Raw genomic sequence first — 23,573 nt, 5'->3', positions numbered from 1 at the left:
GAAGGAGAGAAGGCACAGAAAGAAGATGAAGGAAGGGTATTCATTTCAGATCATTCTGCGACAAAACCCTGGAGCTTAATGCTGCTACCAAAATGCTTCTCAGCCTAGGCTAATTCCGGTAAATGGCCAATATCTATCAAGACTTTTTGGCTGGCCTGGAGTTCAGAAAACAGTCCACAGTAATATCTGATTATCTTTTAAAGAATGCTGCCAATCTGTTGCTGCTGTGTGCAGGGGTAAGGGATTTAAAATCTCCAGACATCTTATTTTCTTCTTTTATATGCTCTAGCTTGTCTTTCGGGCACTTGCAAAATATTGGAAGACTTAGGATGTTTTATTCAAGTGTCATGACAAAATAATTTGGTTGGCTTTTTAATAAACCAGAACCACACAACTATATCAGTCATGTCCATTTCAAAAGGGTCATCTTGGTAGGAGATGCATTAACTTTAATGATGCCATCAAATCAAAGCATTAAAAAAAAATGCCTCTTTGGGAGGTGTGTTCAGTTTTCATCCTTGATAAGTGAATTTGATTTTGTAGAGGATAAAGTCAAGTTTGGTGCATAAAATAAGGTCAAGTCTGGTAGGTAACACTATTTGTTGTTTGTAGAAACAACCAGGTCCAACATGAATGTTTTATTGTGTAGTTTAAAAATCTGGTTCCAAAGGTAACTATTAATGGGCAGTTAAAAAAAAAAACCCTTTGAGCATGTAGTCTTGTAAGAATAACCATATTGCTTCCAGAGATTACTACTTCGAAGCACAACACTCTTTTTGTGTGAGCTGCTGACTAATAATGTGTATGTTTCAGTTATATTTCACTTCAGAAATGCCAAGAATCAATTGGGCTCTTGTCCCCTAATAGTTAAAGTGACTTTTTGGCACTAAAGTTGGTATTAGGAACCCCATGTACCCTTTCAGGCCACTGAGAAATTATTTTCTGCTTCAACAAATGAATGAGACTGTCAAACACACTGGAAAGAGCATCAACTCTGGAGTCCATGTGGATTCAAGTGTGGTTCCATCATTACTGGCTATGTGACCGTGGGCTGTTTACTTAACCCCGTCGACCAACACTCACCTGCACTGACAGAGAAAGGAGAGCTGTTCTACCCTCCCACGTAGTTTTAAGAAAATTAAACGAGATGCTTGTGCCAAAGGCAAAGTCCTATCCAAATATACCTTCCTGGACCCATGCCCGTCTCTTGTGACAGCATCTTAAAGGTGATGGGTCCGCCTCACATTTTTGGAGATTTACCATTTGTAGATTATTTTGCCATTTCTCCTTTTATTCCCTCCCCCACCTTATAAATAGCTTTTGTACACTGTTCTTTTTTTGAGCCCTTCCACCAAAGGAATTAGAGCAGAGCTAGGATGAAAATCAGTCTACTCATTAACTCTTTAGTAACTCCCCCAAAGTTTTGGGTGAAAGAAGGCTACGGCAAACATCCAGAGTGAGAAGGCCCTCACTTGTTATAAATTCTAAAATAGAGCCAAGGAGGTACTGCAAATGTAGAAACTAAGACCAGACCTTGATGTGTCCACACAGGTTATTATCAGTACATTTTCCTTCCCCCTTTTACTACTGTCAAGATAGAATTATGGCACTGAATACTCAAATGTGCAGACTGGATCAAGTAAAGTTCGAAGTCAGATCCCCTTATGGGAAACCTCTACTCCTACTTTGAAAGGCTTCACTTAGCTGCTCAGCCTCCAAACTATGCTGAAATTAGAACAATTCAAAGTTCATTGAAGCCCCTTAACAACTCTTTTAAGAGCTTGTGAAATGAGATTATTACTGCCAGGTAAGGTGATGGGGATATTGTCAAGATTCAAAAAGATATAGTGATTGCAATTAGAAGCAGTTTTGAAAACTGATCTTTAAATTTGATTTCCCCCTTTCAAAAAAATAAATGGGAGAAGAGAAAGAATATAGTTGATTTCTCTTTAAGACCCTTCTTTCTTGCCCCAGGATACATTTAATACAGGAAATCATAGGTCTGACTTTTTTCAGTTTCTTCCGTAATTCTAGGTAGTTGGATTTCCTCCAACTCTGTGATTTACTGGATATATTTATATACCACCTCTTACTAAAGATAAAACATGCAGTTTCCCAACCCAAGTGCTGTTTTTTTTTTTTAATAGTGAGTGATAGAGTGATCCACTTCCTCTCTAAGTGACTGGTGACTGTCTGGCTGTCAGGGCAGTCTTCAAATGGGGCTCTTCAAGAAGGAGAAAGAAAAATACCATATGAGATCGCTCATATGTGGAATCTAAAAAAAAAAGAAGATAAATACAAAACAGAAACAGACTCATAGACATAGAATACAAACTTGTGGTTGCCAAGTGGGCAGCGGGTGGGAAGGGACAGACTGGGAGTTCAAAATTTGTAGATACTGACAGGCATATGTAGAATAGATAAACAAGATTATACTGTATAGCACAGGGAAATATACACAAGGTCTTGTGGTAGCTCACAAAGAAAAAAATGTGACAATGAATATATATATGTTCACGTATAACTGAAAAATTGTGCTCTACACTGGAATTTGACACAACATTGTAAAATGAATATAACTCAATAAAAAATGTAAAAAAAATGGGGCCCTTCAAGATCACCTACTAGTTCACAAAGGGCAGCCAGTGTGACCTGAGCTGGAATTAGCAGGTGACTTTTCCCCCATGGGCCCTTGAGGGCAGCTGAGCAAAGGGCCACTTCTGAGGGTTGGTACAGCCCCAACGGAGGCCAAAACCTGGGAAGGAAGACAGGCAGTCCTTAAATATTCAGGCCACCTTATGAACTGTTCTGTCACCCCCCAGATCTCCTTGGAGGGTGCCACGGTGGGGGCCAGGGTCTTCTGGAACTAGAAGACCTTAATTGGCCCCTGCCTAGGAGGTCTTGGGTCCTGAGCTCAATTTCCCCTCCACAGCAGCTGCCACCCTCAGAAGCAGCCGGCAAGCTTGCCCTGGAAAGTTCCTCACCTCAGGGCATCCCTTGAGCATCTGAGGTGACACAAGCATAACTTTACATGGTCAGGGAAAAGGCTCGATGTCTTCCTTGCAAGAACAGATGTCATTTCCCCCGGGCTCTGGTTAAAGTGGAATTCCTCTTCTTCCCCTAGTCTTTCTTCATTTGAGATGAGGCAGGAGAAAAAAAAAAAAAAGAGGATGGTATGGCTGGGGCAGGGAGACTCTGTCCTGTGAAGGGGGGAGAGACGGGGAGGGGGGTGCCTGCGCCCTGGGAGTGGGGGATGGGAAGGTGGCCCACGCCAGTCTTCCTGGTTGGGATGTGTGGGTTACAGGCTCAGTGTGACTCAAGCTGTAAGGCCCTGGAACCAGAAGAAATTAAGAGAGAACTGGAGTATTTTCAAAGCTGGAATGCAAGAATATTCCATGATGCTAGCACATCCCCCTGTGCCCACCTGTTCTGCCTGACCAGAGTGTTGTTGTAAAGCTAGGAGCCAAAGCCTCCTTGAATGCTGCACCTCTCCGAAGGCAGGGATTTCTCAGGGGGCCATTTCACCACTTTCCTAACAACTCAGAACAAAAGAACCAGAACAGGCTACAGAATAACCTTGTCTAAACTTGCAGGTGGTTACTTTGGTCCAGCGCTGGGCCAAGAACTTCACAGCTATCACCTCATTTAATTCTCTTTATGAATGAGTAGGTTTAGTCCCATTTTAGGGATGGGCAGGTAGGGCTCAGGCAGATTTAGGAGCTTGATGCAGGCTTTACAATCTGGTTAATGATTAAGCTAACAGGACTATTTCCTGGGGTTTGCATGTTTAATCATTAATCTACTGGTTACTTCCCTGGCCCTTTTCTCAGCTCGACCAACTCCTACACTTTCTTCATGACGACTAAGTACCGACCTTCAGAAAGCTCTCCTGATGCCCCCAGGCAAGATGTAGAGCTGCCGTGTGGTCTCAGCGGCTCCTTGTGTCTGTTGCTTTCAAGCACTTTGCGCTGTGTGTTTGAGCTTCCCTACACATAACCGTACTCCCCTTGCATCTCTTCCTCTTCTCCCTGCTGTCTTAGCACCAAGCATAGTCTCTAGCCCATAGTGGATACTTAAATCCTTTTTTAAATAAAATTTTGAATGATTAAATGGAATTTTGGCAAAGAAAGAAAAAAAGCTAACTGACAGTTTGGGGACCAATCACTGTGCTAAGAAAGTTCCCAGTCTCCCCACCTGTCCTTCTTGGAACCTCGGCTCCAGGCCTCACCCAAACATCTCTTCTTATGACGACAGCTATGGTCCAACCACCCCAGCGCATGCTTGCCAGTGCCCATGGAAAACTGAGCTGGAGGAGCGTTATTTTAGGAATCTCTGTCTGAATAGAGTCAGATAATATCCTTGAAGTAGCCAGAGAAAATCCCAGAAGGCCAGGCGCCTGGTCAGACCTGGTCAGACCACCCGAGGAAGAGGGCTTACCTGGGGGCATCACTCGCACTGCTTGACTCTGTTCTGTGCCTGGGCCATCCTGGAACCAACTATGGCATTACTTTAAGGGCTCCCTCCCCCAACGCCTGCCTCTCCTCCCACAGACAGCCCATCTTTTAACACACTCCTACTAGCCCCTTCCAGACGCAGGAAGTCCTCCACACTCAGGCGGGGCTCTGCTCCTGCCCAGACTACCTCCCCCTTCATTTGTCCTAAAGGTGCCTTCCTGTCTTCCTGGGCTCAGCAATGTTCCCAAACCTCAAGTGTTCCTCTGGGACTTGTCTCATGGAGGAGGTTTCTTTCTTCCCCATTTTAAAGGTGAAAGAGACATTTCATCTGACCTCTTTGGCAAAAGTATCCAGAAATGAGAATCTTAGGATGTGATGGTAGGAACCCAAACAGCCTCTGAAAGAAAGAGCCTCACTGGGCTCTTGAAAAAAGTTGTCACTGCTCTGAAAGAGCCAGGGGGCAGAAGAGGTGACTTCCCCCTGGTAACAGAAAGAAGGTGGCTTGTAACTATCTGTGGCTCCTGAACTACCTTCTCCATGGAAACTCATCAGTCAGCTTATTTAGAATCCCGTGTGAGTACTCTGACCGAGTTCCCGGGTATGTGTGTGTGTCTGGTCTATTTTGAGATGTCTTTAATGAACCTCCTGACTGTTTTTCAATATTCTTGCTCTTTTCTTTCCTCTTCCTGGTCCAGAGAATAGGTGAGAAGAGGAGCAGGTGGCCACTTCAGAGTGTGTGGCGGCTTCTCTAGTCAAGGTCACCAAGAGGAAAGGAACAGTATGTCTCGGGGGAATTCTTTCTCTTTCAAAGCACGTGTCTGTGGATGTGGGCGATGGGTGAGGAGAAGGGCTTAAGGGCTGACCTTTGAGTGCGCCCAAATCTCTCTTTATCACCCTGGGGAAAGCCTGCTCCCTCTTCACAGCGCCAGTCTCCCATCGAGACTCCTTCCTTCAGACCCCGGTGGTCATGGCAATAGACAACCGCAAAAACAAAGCTCGCGGCAACGGGCGCTTCGTCACTTGCTCTGTGCCAGGGATTGCTGTAGAAGCCTCGCTCCTTTCACTTCAAAGACTCCTCCCCAGAACTCTAGAAGGCAGGCACTGTTGTTACCTGCACTGACACACGAGAAAACTGGGAGACTAAGGGCTGAGAGACGCACGGCTGGTCGTGAGAGGCCCCGCACACGAGGGCGTTCTCTAGAGGCCGTGCCGTTCCCCGCTGGGCTCTCCCGCCGCCCGGACTCTAGTGTCAGAGCCGAGTCCACCGGCGGATGAAACCCGCCACCCGCGCCTGTCCTCTGTCTGCCTGCTGTCCAGGAGCCGGGGCCCAGCGAGGGGCTGTGTCGGGGTTTGCCTCCTCTTATGCGCGCTGGCGAAGGGGGGTCTAAGCTCAGTGATTCAGTTAACTGCGAGGAGGACTAGTGAGCGGCAGACACCGTCGCAGAACGGCGACCTGAGGAGGGCCACGCCGCTGGTTTCCAGCCTGTGCTGCGATCAGGAGGGCTGCCTAATGCTTACTTCGCAGTATTTACAACACCCCAGGGCACACAGGGACTGTGATTTGCTCTCGGGAGTGTGTCTGCGGGTGTGCGTGTGCAGGCATGAACGTGTAGGTTGTGATACGGGGGAGAAAAAGGCGAAAAAGAAAATCTCAGTTTGGGGATACTATCAGTTGGGTGGATCCTAATTTGACCATTATTGAAGGTCGCTTTGACTTCTGGCCTTGAGTGCTGCTTGGCTTTACTGCTGTTTTTCCTCCTACTCTACTCCACGCCAAGGGCAGCTAAGCTTGTCTCCGTCTGACCCCAACAATCCCACAAGCCTCTCGCGACTGAGCTCCCCAGGCTCCTCTTGAGCTGGGACAGTGCAGCGTGGACAGAAGCCACAGGCAGGCCTCTGAGGTTTTACTACCCAGTGGCAGAGATGAGAGTCAGGCTCGGGGACCACACAGGGGAGTGCAGGACTGGATGGACAGACAGGTGGGCGGGGAAGGTGGGAGATGGGTGGTACCAAACTCTGTGTTTCTGTCTCTAACTTGGGGAAGGGTTTGTGTCTATAAAAGTCAGAGTAGTCTTGAGAAGAGATGTGAATGAAACTGTTCTCTAAAGAATAGACAGAACTTGAAAAGACAGCAGTGAAGGTTTGAGGCAAGAACTAGCCAGACAGAGAAAACACCTAACATTTCCAGGCTTGAAGGATTAGCACTGAACTTGGAGACAAGCACGTTGACTGGTGTCCTCATCTAAAACCTGGGATGATCCTCTCCACTTCATAGGGCTCTTGGGAGAATCAGATGAGAGGAAGTGCTTTGCACATGAGGACAAATGAAGGCCTTTGAAAAGCCCGCTCCCTTCACATGATGGATTAGGAGACTGCGATACTGAGCGACTGAAGGAGTGATTTGCCTTATTGAAGGTCACACAACTTACAGAGGTGACAAAACTAAGGCCACAGTCGACATAAGATGGTGTAATGGAAATGAATAGGGACCATGAAATGGTTGGGTACTTGGGACCAGATCATGGAGAATTGCGTGTTTGGGATTGACAGTGTGGGGAGGGGGAACCACGGAAGTGCTTTGGGCAGAAGCATGATTTGCAGGCACTTTTTCAAGTTCAACTTTCTCTTGGAAATCACCCCCAGTGGCGTCTGCTCATCTCGAACCCTCTTTTTCTAGGTGTTTGCCCTCTTACTTTCTATGGCACAATTCAATAAACTTATTCTAGTATTGAACTAATACTGACAAATGTAGCTTTGGGTAGTTATGCTTGTACATACAAGACAAAGACACATGAAGTACACTGTTACACTGATGGCTTTATGTGGACACGTTCTGCATCCTCTCTTGACTGAAAGTCCCTTCAAGCCAAGGATGCCAAGTATATTTCTTTATTTGTCTAGATCCAAAGTAAGTAATGCATAAAATAACTTATTCTTCTGAAAGTGTAGCTATTTTTTAAACTGAACTTTATAAGCAGTTATGGTGCAAAATTAAAACTCCTTTATAAGGCATACAGCTTGCATGAAAATCTGCTACAGAATTGTTTTTAATTAACGCAATCTAAGCTTGTCTCCGTAAGTTAGTCCTTTTCGCCACTGACCCATCTTCTCAACTCTTTAAATCATTAAATAACTGCCACTCACATGGAGTGGCAGAGGTAAGCTTTATCAGCATGAGTCAAATATTATCACAACTGGAATCTTTTACTTCATGTTTATATGCTTAGCTAAAAGCCATTTAGTTAATGGGGATTGGTTAATGGGAAGACTTGGGATTCAAACTTTGGGGCAAGATCTCTGATATCTATACTTCTCCACATCTTGTAATCAGAAACCCTGATTTGGGGACTGGCTTTACTTTTCTTTAAAAGCATTTTACCTACTTGGGTAGCATACAGTTAAAAAGCTGTATGAGGAACATCAATCTCTGTTAAGATCATAAAAGATTTGCATTTGTGTTTCCTTCTTTCCTCATTTCTCTCCCCTGCAGACACATCAGCTGTACTTTAAGGATGCAGGGGGCACAGGTTTGTAATTGATGCCAACCAGGGCACACAAGTCGGCACAGTTCCTGGGTACCATGGGTTTAAAGTCGCTTGACTTCACTTAAAATTACAACCTTTACCAACACAAATGAAGCCTCTTTCCCACCTGAAATTTGTCATAACTACCTGTTTAGGTCGCCTGATCCCAGCTTTCCTTTGAACAAGGCTGGGTTTCTAAAAACAGCACACAGCGTGGCTCATCCGCTTTTCCCATAGCATTAGGACAAGCTGACCAGCACACAGCAGCGTCTGATCTGTGTCAAAATCCAGGAGCATTCCCCTCATCCAGCTCTCCCTAGACCAAAAGGAGCCCGCAGGGAGCGAGACTTACTCCTGAAACAGGGGCGACCCTTACATCTGAATGCTATTAACCAACTCTCCTTAAAGACTGCTCCGAATTCAGTCTTGGCTTAACGACAGTTCTCAGGGGACATCTCGAGTATTACGCCAAGGGCAGTAATAAAAGCATTAAGAAAAACAATCCAGCAGTATTTTATTTGCTAGAGTACCGTAAACAGTAATACTCAGAAATACGGATTTACTTTGTCGCACCTTATTACGGAAGTAAGTTTTTTGCCTTAATCCAGCTCAGCCATAGAGGGAACTCTCCAAAGTATAAGAGAAATGTAAAAAGATATCAAAATACACCAAGATTTTTTCTTAATGATGTTTCTTTTACTTTTCCAGGGTCAGCAGAAAAATACTATATTACTATTTTACAATTTTATTAAAATTTAATAAATAATTATAGAAAAGAAAGAAAGAGAAAAAAAAGAAAGAAAGAAAGAAAAGAAAAGGAAAAGAAAAACAATCTTGGTCATAAAAGTCACTACGGACAGACACCCTTTCCTGCGACCCTGTGCCCTGAGGCAGAGGAGGGTAGGTATCTCCGTTCAGAGTTTAGCAAAAGCAGTTAACAAAAATCTATTCAACTGGTTAGTATGCAGAAACAGGATTTAACTTTTGAGGCTTGATTCCCCAAACTTATGCTTCTCTACTTTCTGTAATCAGAATGGCGTGAAGACTAGCTTTACAAATGCACTAGCTGAACAGTCTTGGACAAGCTGCTTTCCGTCTCCCGTCTCCCCGCCTCCACGGCCTTATTTGTGTCCCCCTCTCTTCCTGTAAACGAGACTCGTTCAATCATTCACGTGGCTGGCTGATGTTTGTAGATTACTATGGGCCCAACTTTGATGAATCACTGGCTTCCTTCAGAATGCTTTTACAAATTAAATAGTGTATTTCAAATGCTTTGTCCATCATGAAGTGCAGTACAAAGGTCTCAGTCCTGGGCGTCTCTTATCCATAAAAACTCTGAAGCCAGGAAGAAACCTTGAATCCAGAGATTTGAGCCAACCTGAGTATTTGAAATGACTGCGGATCTTAAGTTCAAATTTTGCTTCTAGCCTGATCAGGACCAAAGGAATAATGTGATTTTTTTATTGTAGAAAGGAAATTCTAAGAAGGTTCATTGAAATGAATCTAACCCTTCCATTTTACAGATGATAAAATAGAAGGCTAAAGAAATTAAAAGATTTGGGTGAGATCAGACTCCATCGGTGGCAGAGCTGGGACTAGATACCTTTGAATTCCTGGTCTGACTTCTTTTAAATTTTCTACCCCAGGTCTCATCCCACGTAAAAGCCTTAAAGCACTGGTGGGCAAGACCCCAGCCTCTGCTTCAGGACAATGTTTCCAGAATTCAAACATCTCCATTGATGTTTTCTGCCAAGTCCGTATCACTTACACTGTTATTTTCTTAGTATCTGTAAGTCATTTTTCTCTAGCTGTTTACTACCTATAGCCACAACCTAAGCCACAATAGCTATGAAATGGTGAATTCGATGTGCTATTTTTAGTTTATTTTTTTCTCAAATTCATATTGAAACAAAAGCATAGTTTCTATTAGATCCTCTTGCATACTACCTGTTCAGGGACTTAAACCATGCTTTTAAGAACACTGCTCCAGGAACCCCAGGTTCGCAAGGAGACTGGGGATGAGATGCTGGATGGGGGGTAAATCACTGTCCTCAGAGCCCCTGGAGCGAGGCAGGGAGAACGGAGGGCAGAGAGGCAGGGTCAGCAGGGCCCGTGTCAATGCCTGTCATGGCTCTAGGGAATGTGGTAGCGTCACACATACTGCTTCCTGGTGAAGGCCCAGCAGGGACAGCTGTCCTGACTCAGCCACTCCCCAGGGAGCAGTGCAGACATGAACAGAGGCTGCACTTCTGGGTCCATGGCCCTAACTAAGCCCTGATTTCTCTCCCTTAACGTGCTCTGTGTCAGTGTCTGCTTCTCATTCTCCCCTGTAGGACAGATTTGCAGTGCCTGGGCTCATAAGCCTATCATAACTCTTTCGACGTTACTTTATATAATAAACATAATCCAGCCTGGGCTGAATTATAAATTCTACTGAGTTGAAAGAACCATATCTTGTGAGTGGGAATTTCAGCTCTGAGTCAGCCCTACCCCAGATCTCTTGGGAGTTGGGGGAGGTGGCAGGGTTAGAGATTTCTGAGGAATAATTTTTTTAAAAAAAGGACAGAGAATCCCCTCTATTGTTTTTTCTGGATGAGAAGACGTCTCCTTCTCCTCTTGTGAAAATTCTGATCTATACTGTGAGTAGATGAGCTATGTCATGTTAGGTCATCAGATCCCTTGACAGAAAGGCGAAGATACTTCTATTTAGGAGTCAAGTCAGAGAGGGGAAAATAAATCCCGACATCTCTCTGCTGACTGAGTATCTTTAATGCAACAAGCATTGAAGATGGCAAAAAGAATTCCCTGGGGGTTTTCCAGCTGGGGACGACTGGCTGCGTGGCAGTGGCAGGAGGAGATATAGGCTGAGAAGTCAGCCTTCATGGCCTCTGACTTTCAACGTTAAGGGGCCACGTTAGGGACCTCAACTCTGAGGTCATCTCTTTGTGAACGCCCTACATAGAGGTGCAAATAATGTATCGGAGGTGACTTTTATCTTCATGAAGACTGAAAAAGAGGGTTTTTTGGTTTGTTCTACATCTTAGTATTTCTTCTGTCTTTTCAGTATTTCTGAGATGAAAATGGGGCCTGATCATGGATAAAACAATACTGAGGGGAAAAATAAACCAGAAAAGTTGGTATATGCCCCTTTTTGAGACTTGTCCAGTCTGCAGGGTGAAGGCTCAGATCCCTTTGGAGTCTGCCAGACTTAGCAGGTAAGACCTTCCACACTGATAGCTTCTTGGTTCAGAAGATACAGCAAGAAGGAAGGAAAAACTTTTCAGAGCCTGAGACAGAATCCTAACCCTGTTTGCCAAGCAGTGTGCAAGTTTACCATTTTTATCATGGAATACGGCTGGGAAGCCAAGAGTCGCAGTGTCAGGTCAGTCTGTCCCAACACCTTGACCAAGGGCAGTGACGTTAGTGTAATTACTGTAGCCCAAGGACCCAGGGATCTCTGTGGAGCCATTAGTTTAGCTTTGCCTCCACATAATCAATTGCCAAGTCTAGGTAGGGATCTGCTTTTTTTTTTTTTTTTAAATTGAAGTACAGTCGGTTTACAATGTTGTGTTAGTTTGTGGTGCACAGCACAATGGTTTAGTCATACGTGTATATATAGATTCCCTTTCATAGTCTTTTTCATTATGAGCCATTACAAAGTATTGAATGTAGTTCCCTGTGCTGTACAGTAGGACCTTGTTGTCTAACTCTTTTATGTATAGCAGTTAGTATCTGCAAACCTGAACTCCCAGTTTATCCCTCTACCCCAACCCTGGAAACTGCTTTTGGATACGGTATGTTACCAAATTTTAATTTCTTCCAGGCTCAGGCTCCCAAGGTTTTAGAGTTACAAACTTTGGAAAGAAAATAACTTCCAAACTTGGATGCTAATTAAGGGAAGAAGGCAACCCCTGGCTCTCAGTCCTCCACTCTTCAGGGCAAGTGGAGCCTGGGTAAAATCCTAGCAGCTCAGCCTTTGTGTCCTCCTCCTCTATGATTTACTTTCTCCTAGCTAAACATTTCCAGTTATTTGCACTCTTTAACCCTTTTTCTTTGGATTTCCCGTTTCATGAAAGTGTTACTATTTCAAATGTGAGCATAGTTATTTTTCCCTTCCACACTTTTTGGATTATCCTTTTCTGTATTGTGCTTGCTATAGGCAGGTGTATAAATGGATCTTCATTACCTAATATTTATAGTAATAATCCTTTTGGGAGTCTTAAAGTGTTTTTCCAAACATTTTATTTCTTCAAAGTTAAAAAAATCATAGTCTAGAAGACTCAAACCCTTGTTGGTACCCACACTGAGAATTAGGGACCCAACTGTAATAACAGTGACATTTACTTAGTGCTGACTGTGTAAGGGACCCTTTATATACCTGTCTCATTTAATCCCAATAAGAATCCTATAAGGCAAGTATAGTACTATTACTACTCTCATTTTATGGCTGAAGCAAATGTGGCACTCAGTGATGAATAAATTTGCCAATTCTACCATCTAGCAAATGGCAATGGTGAGATTTGAACCAGACAGTCTGATGCCACAGTGTGTACTATTAATAACATTCTTACCCTCCTAGAGCCTGGCTTTGAAATGACCCCAGAATTTCACCAAACAGAAATATGGCAAAGTGTTTTTGATGGCCCATTGCCATGGACTCACTGAGAGTTTATGATTTTAACCCAAGTTCACCTTATTTTTTGAGCTTGTGGTCTACCCCTGAAGGCCATGAGTCTGATGATAAAAGCAAGATACTGTTAAATAAAATGCTGTTTCTTATTGGCAAATATTTTTCTTTCCCAGGACCTGAGAAACAAGGCATGCTGAGGACAACATCAATTTAGTACCCATTATGTGTTCTCCTGATGCAGTACCCCGGAACCTTTTCTAATAAAGATTCTGGGTTAGTGCTGATCTAGTCTCTTTCCTATTCTTATTTTATAACTAAACAGACTCTTTTGAGTCCAGAGATTACAGTAAGGGTTCAGTCTGGATATGGGATCAGGTATATTCCAATCAGTTTCCCCAAGGAGCCAACAAGCCATGGATTCATTTATGACATCAGCCGTGCTTATAAGCTAAATCTCATGTTCTCAGTGAAGCATTTCCAAAGTCACTTTAGTCATATGTGACTGGTAAAAATATTTGAAGCAAGAAAAAGGAAAGTGTTCCTCGGAGACAAACTATCTCAAATTAATAAAAGGTGATACTGAGACAATTAAAATACGTGATGGAGCTGTATTGCTACTAGACAACATTGACGTAGCTACCTGATTTCAGTACCTTGCCATATATTTTTCAAAGGCTATTTTGGAAGTATCTTAAAACCAGATTAGGATTTAGGCTGTAAAAGTAAACCAAAGGAGAATTAAAGTAGTAGCGACAAGAGTAGAGAATTTTTTTTTACCTAAAATATTGTCTGACAGTTGGAGTGCCTTATGGGAGTTTACTTGGGGTTAGCAGGCTTAGAGGTTTAGCCTAAGCTTAAATAATTGGGCAGAGAAGGAAAAAAAAATGTGAGCGAGGGTTTATAACAATCCATAAACTTGTCAGCCCTGCAGCCCAAAGAGGAGCCAGTATGATGGGAAAAGAGAGGTGTGGCAGGAATGGGGATGGAAGGGAACTCATCATAGCGGAAGACAGCCCTTTAGACCGTCTGCAATGATGATGGTGTATTAGATGGGTGTGTTTCCATGCACAGGTCTTCAGGACTGAATGTGTGAGTCTCCCCAAAATTTATATGTTGAAATCCTAACCTCCAATGTGATGGTATTAGGAGGTGGGGCTTTTGGGATGTGCTTATGTCATGAGGATGGAGCCCCTGTGAATGGGATTAGTGCCCTTATAAAAGAGACCCCAGAGCACTCCCTCACTCCCTTTAACACGTGAAGACACAGTGCAAAGTCACCGGCTATGAACCAGGAAGAGGGCCTTCCCCAGAATGTGAACATGCTGGTGCCTTGATCTTTGACTTCTTAGCCTCCAGAACTGTGAGAAATAAATGTTTGCTGCTAAATAACCCAATTTATGGTATTTTTGTTCTAGCAGCCTGAACAGATTAACAGGGGAAGGTGCTTAATTTTTCTTTATTTTCAGTTTAAAGGTTAGGATGTACAAGGCTAATATGTGCATTTATTATTTTTAAATACAGCTATTTAGTCATTCAAAGTCATTCATTTACTTATTCATCAAACATTTATTGAGCACTACAATGAGCCAGACACTGCTAGCTGCTGGGAATTTACCTGCGAGCCCAAACAGACAAGACCCTTTCCATCATGTACCGGAAAGAGCAGTGTAAGCCCTGAATAAAAAGCCACATGAGTAAATGTATAATCACAAACCATGAAGAAGAGATACAACTGAATTATGACAGTTTGTAACTGGGAAAACAGAGCTGGACTAGGGGCCCCAGCAGACACTTCCTGAACAGGTGATGTTTGAGCCCAGACCTGAGGAATGATTTAGCCAGGTGAAGTGATGTGCTGTGGGAAAGTTCCAGGTAGAAGCATCCAGATGAGGAAAGGCCCTGTGACAAGAGGGAGATCTGCAGGTGTGTGGAACTGAGAGACAGCTGGTATGGGAGATGCAGAGAGGGAGGGCTGCGGGGCTGAGATGAAGCAGGCGTGGCGGGCAGAGGCCCAACCTCGCGGGGCTCTGTGGGCTTGTGGATTTCATCCTAAGGGCAGCTGGGATGTTGTGGAGGGGTGAGGTTATGAGTGTCCTGATCAGATTTATGTTTAATTATCATTCTGGCTGCTGTGTGGAGCACTGGCAAGATGAGGAGACCGGTACAGTGGAGGATGTGAAGGGGCCAGATAGGAGTCTGTTACAGTGGGATTGTGGGAGCTTTGCCATGAGAGTGAGAATGAAGAGAAGTGGATGAATCTGGGAGCTACTAAGGGTTCAAATCAACAGTACTCGGTGATGGGAAGAACACAGTGAGTGAAGGAGGACTGAACTAGAGGATGTTGGCACCATTCACTGTTGGAGGCCAGGCCTGGGCACATACAATGATTTAATATTTGCAAAACTGAGCTGCAGATAGATGCGATACATTTTAGGATCATTGCTTCCTGATATATTCTGGGCAATCTGAAAGAATCTGATCTGTAAATGTTTAACATTCTTTTACTTTTTTGTTGTTGTTGTTGTTGTTAAATCATCATTTCCCCCTTTGCTGTATTAAATACCTCATCTAAATATAATGGACATTAACTCACCACAATACATTTTTTTACCCCTTAGATTTTTCTATGTATATTTAAAAAATCATTCTTCCCCTTTTGTAGGAGTTCATTCATTTTTCAAATCTGTATTCATCCTAAGAGTTAGTCTGGAGTAAGGAGGTGTACAGCTCAAAGTCCCTCGCAGCAGGAGAGAGATAAATTAGGAATTTGAGATTAACAGATACACACTACTACATATAAAATAGATAATGAGGACCTACGGTATAGCACAGGGAACTATATTCAATTTCTTGTAATAACCTGTAACAGAAAAGAATTTGAAAATGTATGTGTGTGTGTGTATATATATATATATATGCATAACCGAGTTTCTTTGCTGTACACCTGAAAATGACATTGTAAAACAGCTACACTTCAATAAAAAATAAATTTAAAAAAATAAAAATGGAAATAATAAAAAATAGGAAAAAAAAAAAAAAGAAACTCCTTAGCAGGTATGCACACAGAGAAGGGTAGATATCTGTGTCCCTTCTTTCAGGGTGTTTTTAGCACAGTTCATACTGAATAACTATGGAGTCAGACTAGCAATTTGAAGTTCAAGGGTCTTCATAAACTGTCACAATGATGAGTCCTTTTTTTTGTTAATGGCAAGTGTAGGACAGCATAAGACAAGTGGCCACTTGGATTTTTAAAAGACAACAAAAGAGAATATCTCCTCTGCAGCAGGCAGAGTGACTGTAACTCTAAAGTTTGCACACACAAGAGTGGGGGCAGTTGAGTATAATTTGGTGTGCAATATTGAGTAATCCCTCCAGCATTTGGACAGTGCCATTCAATTAGGTTCCGGGAGCCACAAACATACCGTAGTCATAGTTTCCACCCTGAAGAGCTCTGATTTAATAACACAAGATGACCCATATATAACACATCATGCCTCTCTCTCTTTCTCTCACTTCCTTTAAAAGCAAAACAAAAATGGAAAAATGAAAACGAAAACTCGTTCCTTCCACACAGCCGCCTTTGGACGGCTGCTGCTGCCACCTGCTTCTTCTCTCGGGCGGCCCCACCCCCAGGCCCGGCGGGCAGCACCATGCGTTTGATAACATCCCATATGCGGCTCTCTCCACAGCAGTTTTGGAGGGCACAGGTCCTCCTCAACTTTTCATTTCTATGAATGCAGGGCGAATGGATGTGGCAGAAGAAATCCTTGGCTTAGGGGCACTCAGGCGAACTAAATTTGAATACTGGCCTGGTCCCTCATGTGGGAACTTAAGTCACTCAACCTCCCTGAGCCTGTTTCACCCATCACCTGTAGAACAGATACTGTCTGGCTCACCTCACTGGAATGTTCTGAAGATTAGATGAGGGTTCACCTGTGTCAGTCACTAGCCCAGTTTTTGGATCAGATATATTCTCAGTCAGTCTCATAAGAATACGAGTCTCATTTCTTCTGCCTAGGATACTTCTAATAAACAATTTTCATGGTAAGACAAGCCAGATAAAATCCCCTGAAAGATTGCCTCTCTTGTATTCAGTTTATAGTGAGGAGCTTGTAAAGTCAGAGTAGTTGAATGACAAGATCTGTCAGTGACAATGGCAAACCAGAAGCCAGGTATAAACTGATCTATATGTTTTCAGTCCTGAACCCCTGCAATTTACACACACGTATTCCTACCAGTTGAACACTCAAAATATAATTCTCGACATTTTCTTCCCCTGATAAAAAGCCTTTGGTGGCTATTAGTGGCTTGTCAGGGAAAGTAAATTTTCTCATCATGCTACTCAGGGTCCTCTAACACTTGTCCTGAAGTCTTCCTTCCTGTTTCTTCTTCAGTCTCCTCTTCCACACATCCTGGGATCCACCAAACTAGACTACCTTCCATGCTGTGCACGTGTGGCACTGTAAACTCCAGGAGGGAGGCCTCACCAGGTACTTGACTCACAGTGAAAGCCCAATAAAAGTTCATTGAAGATGGTGGACATTCTTCATTATGATAAATACAATAAAAATAATAACAGCAATCACAACAGCAAAATAATGATAATAATGCTGATGATAGCAGTAAGTGATAGTAAAACAACAAGCACAGGCATAATTGAGCCATTACTCAGTGGCCACTATCTTGTACATTTCCTAGTCCAACTAAACCTTATAATAATCCCATCATTTGGATTCTACCCTTATCCCATTTTATTGATACAAATACCAAGGCTCAGAGAAATTAAATAACTTCCCTAGTATTGGATGACTGACCCTTCATTCATTTATTCAACAAACGTGATTGTGGGTCTGACATGTGTCAGCCTCTGTTCCAGGGTTGGGCATGTAACCTACATCTTTCTCTTTGTGAACAAGGTCCCTGGTTTCACAGAGCTAACAGTCCAGTGGCAGAAAACCAAATAAATGAGATACTGTCAGAAAGTGGTAAGCGATCAAAAGAAAAATTAAACAGGGTAAAGAGGTCCATGGTGACAGGATTATAATTTCAGACAGGGGATGAGAAAAGGTTCCTGAGGAGACAGCTAAACAGTCTTCCCTGATGAGCCATTAAAGAGCTGGCAGGAGAATGTTTCACGCAGAGGCAATGCAAGTGCAAAGGCCCAGGGGCGAGGGTGTGCGTGGTAAGTTCAAGAAGTGGTAAGATTGCCAGTGTGTTTGCAGGTGAAAGTGGAAGCAGGTGAGGGCAGAGAGGCAGGGCAGGTTCAGTGTGCGAACACAGCAGGCAGGACACAGACTCCGGCTTTTATTGATTCAGAAGGGAAAACAAATGGAGTGTTAGAGCCAAAGAGGGACAAGCTCTGTCCTGGGTTTTGAAAAGGGTTTCTCCAGTGAGGGCATGGTGAGTAGTGAGATCAGTCACAGGGATATTCAAGTCCTACCTACGAGAGCGCCATGACAGACGGGCGAGAGGAAATTGGGTTCTGCAGGACCAGATGTGGAGTATGTGTGAGAGAAAAGCGTCTGGGATTAGTCCATGGATTTTGGCCTGAGGAATCAAAAGAGGGAGGAGGGGACTGAGGGGTGAGGAAATCAGCAATTCATCTGACCTATATTACCTCTGAGATGCCCAAGAGCCGCCCAAGTGGAGGATATGAGTTAGTTGACAGCTGGGTGTTGACACGTCTTTAGTTCAGTGAAACAAAACAGGGACAGAATTTTACATCCAGGAGTTATCAGCACAGGGATGGCATTTTAAGTCATGAGACAGGATGAGATCATCTCAGCAGTGAGTGAGGAGGGAAGAGCAGAGAATGCGCGTGACTGGGGGGAGGAGACGGCAGTATTGGGCCTGGGGTGCTCCAGTGTAGGAAGGTGAGGGGGTGAATTAAGGCGACAGACTGTGATGGAGCAGTCAGCCAGGTAGGTGGTGAAACAAGAGAGGGGTGTCCTATGGCCAAGTGGAGACAGTGCTTCAAAGATGAGGGCAGTGACCATCAGCGTCAAATGCTGCTGATAGGTCGGGCTTTGCCAGGACTAAGACTTAACCCCCAGAGCTGGCAGTGTGGAGGGCACTGGATACCTCGACTCAAGCAGTTTTTGTGCATGCAGCTGCCAGCTGAATTCTGAATCCAGGCATGTGCAGCTCACAAGTGCCTGAATCTCCCCCGAATTCTCCTGGGGTCCTATCTCTCCCCACCTCTTACAGCTCAGATCATGTGCTCCCTCCCTCCATCACAGACCCTGCCCTCATCCCACCAGTCAAATTTAACTCCCATAGCGTTTGCCTCTTTTTAGAATCATTCATTGGTGACTATGTCTGGATATTATTGAGTGGATGAGTCCTTGGATTCATAGAAATATGCTATGTGAATTCATACAGAATAAGACAAAACGCTAAACAAAAATGTAGTGTTATTACTGCCACTCTTGAGGCAGCACAAGAATCTTCAAACAGAAACATCCCCAAACAGTCATCCATGAGCACAGCATCACGGGGAGCTGCTCAGCCTGCTGGGCTGATGGAGAAGTGGAGGGGCAGTGCTGCTGATCCGAGAAGTGGTTGTAAGGATTGTGGTTTTAAGGATCTGGACTCTGCCACTTGGTGGTTTGACCTCGGGTGAGGCACTCCAAACTTCTGGGACACGATTTCTCCACCGTTGAAATGAATGGATTGCATCACATCTGCTCAAAGATCCTACCACCCACTTTCGTTCATTCTCAGATCAGAAACTAAGGAATGATGTTAAGAGTTACTTTAAGAGTTACTTAAAAAATGATACAAATTCTATTTACAGACCAAAAACAGACACAAGGACATAGAAAACAAACTATGGTTACTAAAGGGGGAAGGGTGGGGAGGTACAAATTAGGGGTTGGGGATTAAAAGACACACATTACTATATATCAAATAGATAAACAGGGAACTATTGTATAGCACAGGGAACTATATTCAATTTCTTGTAATAACATATAATGGAAAAGAACCTGAAAAGAAAAAAAAATATATGTATGTATATGTATAACTGAATCAGTTTGCTGTACACCTGAAACTAACATTGTAAATCCACTACACTTCAAAAAAATTTTTTTAAAAAAGCATTACTTAAGAAAGTGCCCTTTCTTTTTATTTTAACTATAAAATTTCAGAGGACAGATCTTGCACTTATTAGTTCTTTGCATCAAGCACAGGGTCCTGGTTGATGCATGATAAATATTTTCCGATTTAATAGGTCATAGGGGATAAACCCTCTTGGGTCTATGATATGTACACTGGCCATGCTCAGGGATCTCCCTCTAACCTGCCACACCTTCCTCTCGAGTCATTCAATCACTCCTTTGTCCATTTACTCTGGATTTCCTACTGGGGGTCATATTCCCTAGGACTATAAAGCTCTGGTTAATGACCCAGCTCTGTCACTAATTTTGTCTCTTAGCCCTGCTAGCTTTGAGTTGAGGAAATCAAGATACATGGTCTAAAACACAAGCTGGCATATTAGAACAGGACTGTCTTGTATCAGCCCATGATCTAGCCCATGAAACTGAGACTGGGACTTGAAGAAAGCAGTAGGTTGTGTCAGATGAGGGAGGTTAGCTAAGAATTTGTGCTTGGTACTGACCTATCATGTCCATGGTATCCTGGAAGGCAGCAAAGTGAAGAAAGGGAGACTAGTTAGAAAACTGAAGACATGGTACCATGCAGGCAGCGGCGAGGTCTGAATTAGGAAAGAGAGGAGATGGGGCCACTGCCCGCACACCTGTTCTTAGATGGCACCTTTGTTAGGGACAGTCCCTGGGACACTGAGTCAACACTCAGTCTGCTCCAGGTACCTTGTCTTTAATGGAGCTGTTTCCTGCCAGCTGGGAGCATGGAAAGTATCAGACAGAAAGTGGTGGAAAGCAGAGACAGGAAGTACACTTCTAAATGCCATGTGATAAGTGCAGGCTGGAAGTGCGAACAGGGCGCTAAGGAGGATGGGGCTGCACAGAGGAAGCTATTATTGAACTGCGCGCGTCAGATTCCCTCCTTTTGACCCTCCAGGTCCACTTCCCACCTTTCTCCACTCTGCTCTCCAGGAAGTTGACCTGTATGGACCACAGTGGGTTTCCTTGTCCTTGGCTTACTGGGTTGCACATCAGTGGTAGGGGGATGGAGGGCAGAGAAGTGATTCCCTTCACCCCAGAGGTTAACCTTGGGTTAGCTGTGTCCGTCGCCCAAGAGTCACTGCTCCTCCTAAGGTGGTCTTTTCTGAAAGAGTCTCCTCTTGGGTTCTGGTTTCTGGTCTCTCCCTTGAGGCCTGACTCGTGACAGCTCTGCAGTTATGATCCCCCGTGGTTTTCTTACACCCCAGCTGTACCTTTGTAATTCTTTCCTTTACCCCAGTTTGATTGTATCTCTCTTTCTTGTTGGGACTCTCACTGATATATACTGGGCCTTTGAAATAAAAAATTGCAATTCTTTGGGACTTTGGTCCCTAGTAAACTGTGAGCTCTTCTGTGAGAATTGTCTTGTTTATTTTAAGTGTTCTCCCTCTCTCCTTCCACGTCTACCAGGGTTTCCATTCACAGTGCTTGTCTAGCAATTGTTAAAAGATGTTCATTTCTCCTCAGTCACAGCATTTCTTTGACCTCAGCTGGTCATGTGTGGCTCTGTCCCAAATATCCTCCTCTGAGTCCATGCCCCTGGCAGGACTACTCAGGGAAGGAAGGGTCTAAAGTTCCATTTTCCCCTCCCCTTTCTGACTGATATCACCTTACGGTTTCTTAATCAAGAGGGCAAATGTTCCCACTAAGGCCTTTTCCTGCCCAGTGCCCTAAAATTTACGGTCTTCACGTCAATGTCAGATGCAAGTGACCTTAGAAAAGACCCTAAATCTCTCTCCATCGTAATTTCCAAGATTGCAAAATCAAGATAAAAATAATACCATCTTCAGAGGGTTCCTGGGAGAATAAAAACAAATGTGACGTTCCATAAGATTGATTGTCTTTCCCACGTATCAGTGACTCTAAAGAATAAGCACATTCTCTCCAACCCCCCACCCTACTTTCTGGCCTGAGGTAAACACTTCGTCAATACACTGAGCAAAGTCATGATAACAACTGACATTTCCTGAGTACTCACTCCCTGCCAGGGACTGTTCTTAGCACTTTATATGTCATTTCATTTAATCCCCACAAGAACCATGTACAATAGAGCCTATTTTATGCTCATTTTACAGATGAGGAAAAAATAAGGGTACACAGGGATGAAGTAATTTGCCCAAAGTCAGGAGCCAGAATTGAAACCTAGGAAGCTCAACCCAGAGCCGTGCTGTTCATCCCTTTGCTTATTCAGCTTCATTCATTTACACTCCCTGTGATCTACGCAAAGACAAACCGTAAAGATTGGCTGCAATTAATTAACTATCTTGGGGAAATTATTAAGAGACTGAAAATTTGTAAAGTTTGCTCTCTTGGACATTCTTGTGCATTATAATTCAGCACAGGTGTTGCACTCCAAAATTCAGATCTAACCCATTGTGTCTGGTTAACTGAACGGTACTCATAGCATCTTAGTGGCGTCAAGGACACCGATGTTCTAGACACAGACTCACCTGAGCTTAGCGCATGCTCCACTTCCTGCATGATCACCCTGGGGGAGGCGGTGGTGGTCTCGATGTCTATCAGCACACAGGTCACTTTGGCTGGCACAGTTGCTTGGGGTGTCGTCTCCGTGAGCACCAGTTCAGCTGAGGCATGTGAAGTAGGTGTGTGGCTAGAGCTGTGCTCCTCCGCTGGGGACTCTGGGGTGGTTGGGGCTCCTGTAAACTTGGTGCTGGTCTCAGTCGAGGTCTGATTGGTGCCGACGGACGCAGAAGGAACCTCCGGCGGTGAGGTTGATGGGGGTGAGGGTGATGAGGCTGGTGCTTGAGGGGAGGTGAGTGCGGGAGACTCAGTGGGGGGCTGTGACCCTGTAGCTGGCACCCTGGCCTCAGGAAAGTCTGAGCTGTGTTCCTCAGGCGTCGGGGTTAAGTGGGCTCCACCGCTAGTTGGTGAGGGGTCTGTGTTTGTGCCTTCCCAGTTGGAGGCTGGACTGGTGGGCTCCTCTTCTCTGGGCTCTATGGAAACGTTCTTGGTGGGTGGAGATGTCTGGGCTGATGCTGTAATCGGGAGGACTGGGTTGCTGGGCGTGTCACTGGCTGGGGACGCAGGAGGCCTTTGTGGAGAGCTGGTCCAGACTGTTGTCAGTGGCGTGATGCTTGCAGGAAGAGAAACAGGTGAGAGGGCAGATGCAGACACGCTCTGTACCGTCAGTCCTGCGGAAGAGCCAGTACAAACGCGGTCAATGTATGAAAACCTGCACGGCAAGGCTGTTTTATAGCAGTTTCACAGGTTTTTTTTTTTTCATTTTACACCGTGCCTCTGCAATTGTGAAGGTCATTTTTAAACCCCCCACCCCCAATTGCTCTCTTCTCCCTTTGTGACTATGGGTAGGAACCAGAGTGAAGTCTCAGCTGGAGCAGTTATGGGTCAGTCAACGCAAATTCAGCCATTACATGGCGTGAACTAATCTTCTCTCCTGCTTACTTAAATTTGTGCTCTTAAAAACTGAGACACTCTGCAGAACTGACTTGATGAAAATTTCTCTGGATTGCTCTAGGGTCTGCTCCACAATGACTGGGGATGCCCAGCCTGTGTGCTGAGCATGGGGAAGGCGTGGTTGGTGAGCCCAAAGCTGGAGGAGCTCACTGATTGGCTGGTCCCTGTCAGAAGAGTTCACTGATTGGTTGGTCCCTGTCAGAGGAACTCATTGATTGGCTGTTGCTTGCTTCCAGGTTTTGAGTCCTGCAACTACGCACAGGGGTGCAAAGGGTAATGGGTTTGCCCCAATGGGGTGAATAAAAGTGTGAGCACATTTCCTGTTGGGGAAAAAAGAGGGAGGTAACAGAATAAAAGCCTAGGGGAGGAAGGAATCTGAAGTTTGGAA

General features: G+C 44.3%; 1 protein-coding gene and 1 long non-coding RNA gene across 4 annotated transcripts in view; one reads left to right on the top strand and one right to left on the bottom strand.

Annotated features, from left to right (window-relative positions):
- Nucleotides 1-23,573, bottom strand: part of PARM1 (prostate androgen-regulated mucin-like protein 1) — a 96,553-nt gene that overhangs the window by 11,731 nt on the left and 61,249 nt on the right. For all 3 annotated transcript variants that reach the window (XM_015246348.3, XM_072941441.1, XM_072941462.1), the window contains exon 2: nucleotides 22,201-22,902. In XM_015246348.3, coding sequence (XP_015101834.1) covers nucleotides 22,201-22,902 — 702 coding nt within the window. The remainder of the gene's footprint in view (nucleotides 1-22,200; nucleotides 22,903-23,573) is intronic.
- On the top strand, nucleotides 8,835-12,892 carry LOC140686766 (uncharacterized). The gene is made up of 4 exons (XR_012060662.1): nucleotides 8,835-8,878; nucleotides 11,043-11,193; nucleotides 11,802-11,931; nucleotides 12,782-12,892. It is a non-coding gene; the product is annotated as an uncharacterized lncRNA (long non-coding RNA).

Source organism: Vicugna pacos, chromosome 2, assembly GCF_048564905.1.
Source record: "Vicugna pacos chromosome 2, VicPac4, whole genome shotgun sequence".
Taxonomy (NCBI): Eukaryota; Metazoa; Chordata; class Mammalia; order Artiodactyla; family Camelidae; genus Vicugna; species Vicugna pacos.
The sequence above is the reverse complement of the archived record's forward strand: the minus strand, read 5'-3'. Positions and strand labels throughout refer to the sequence as shown.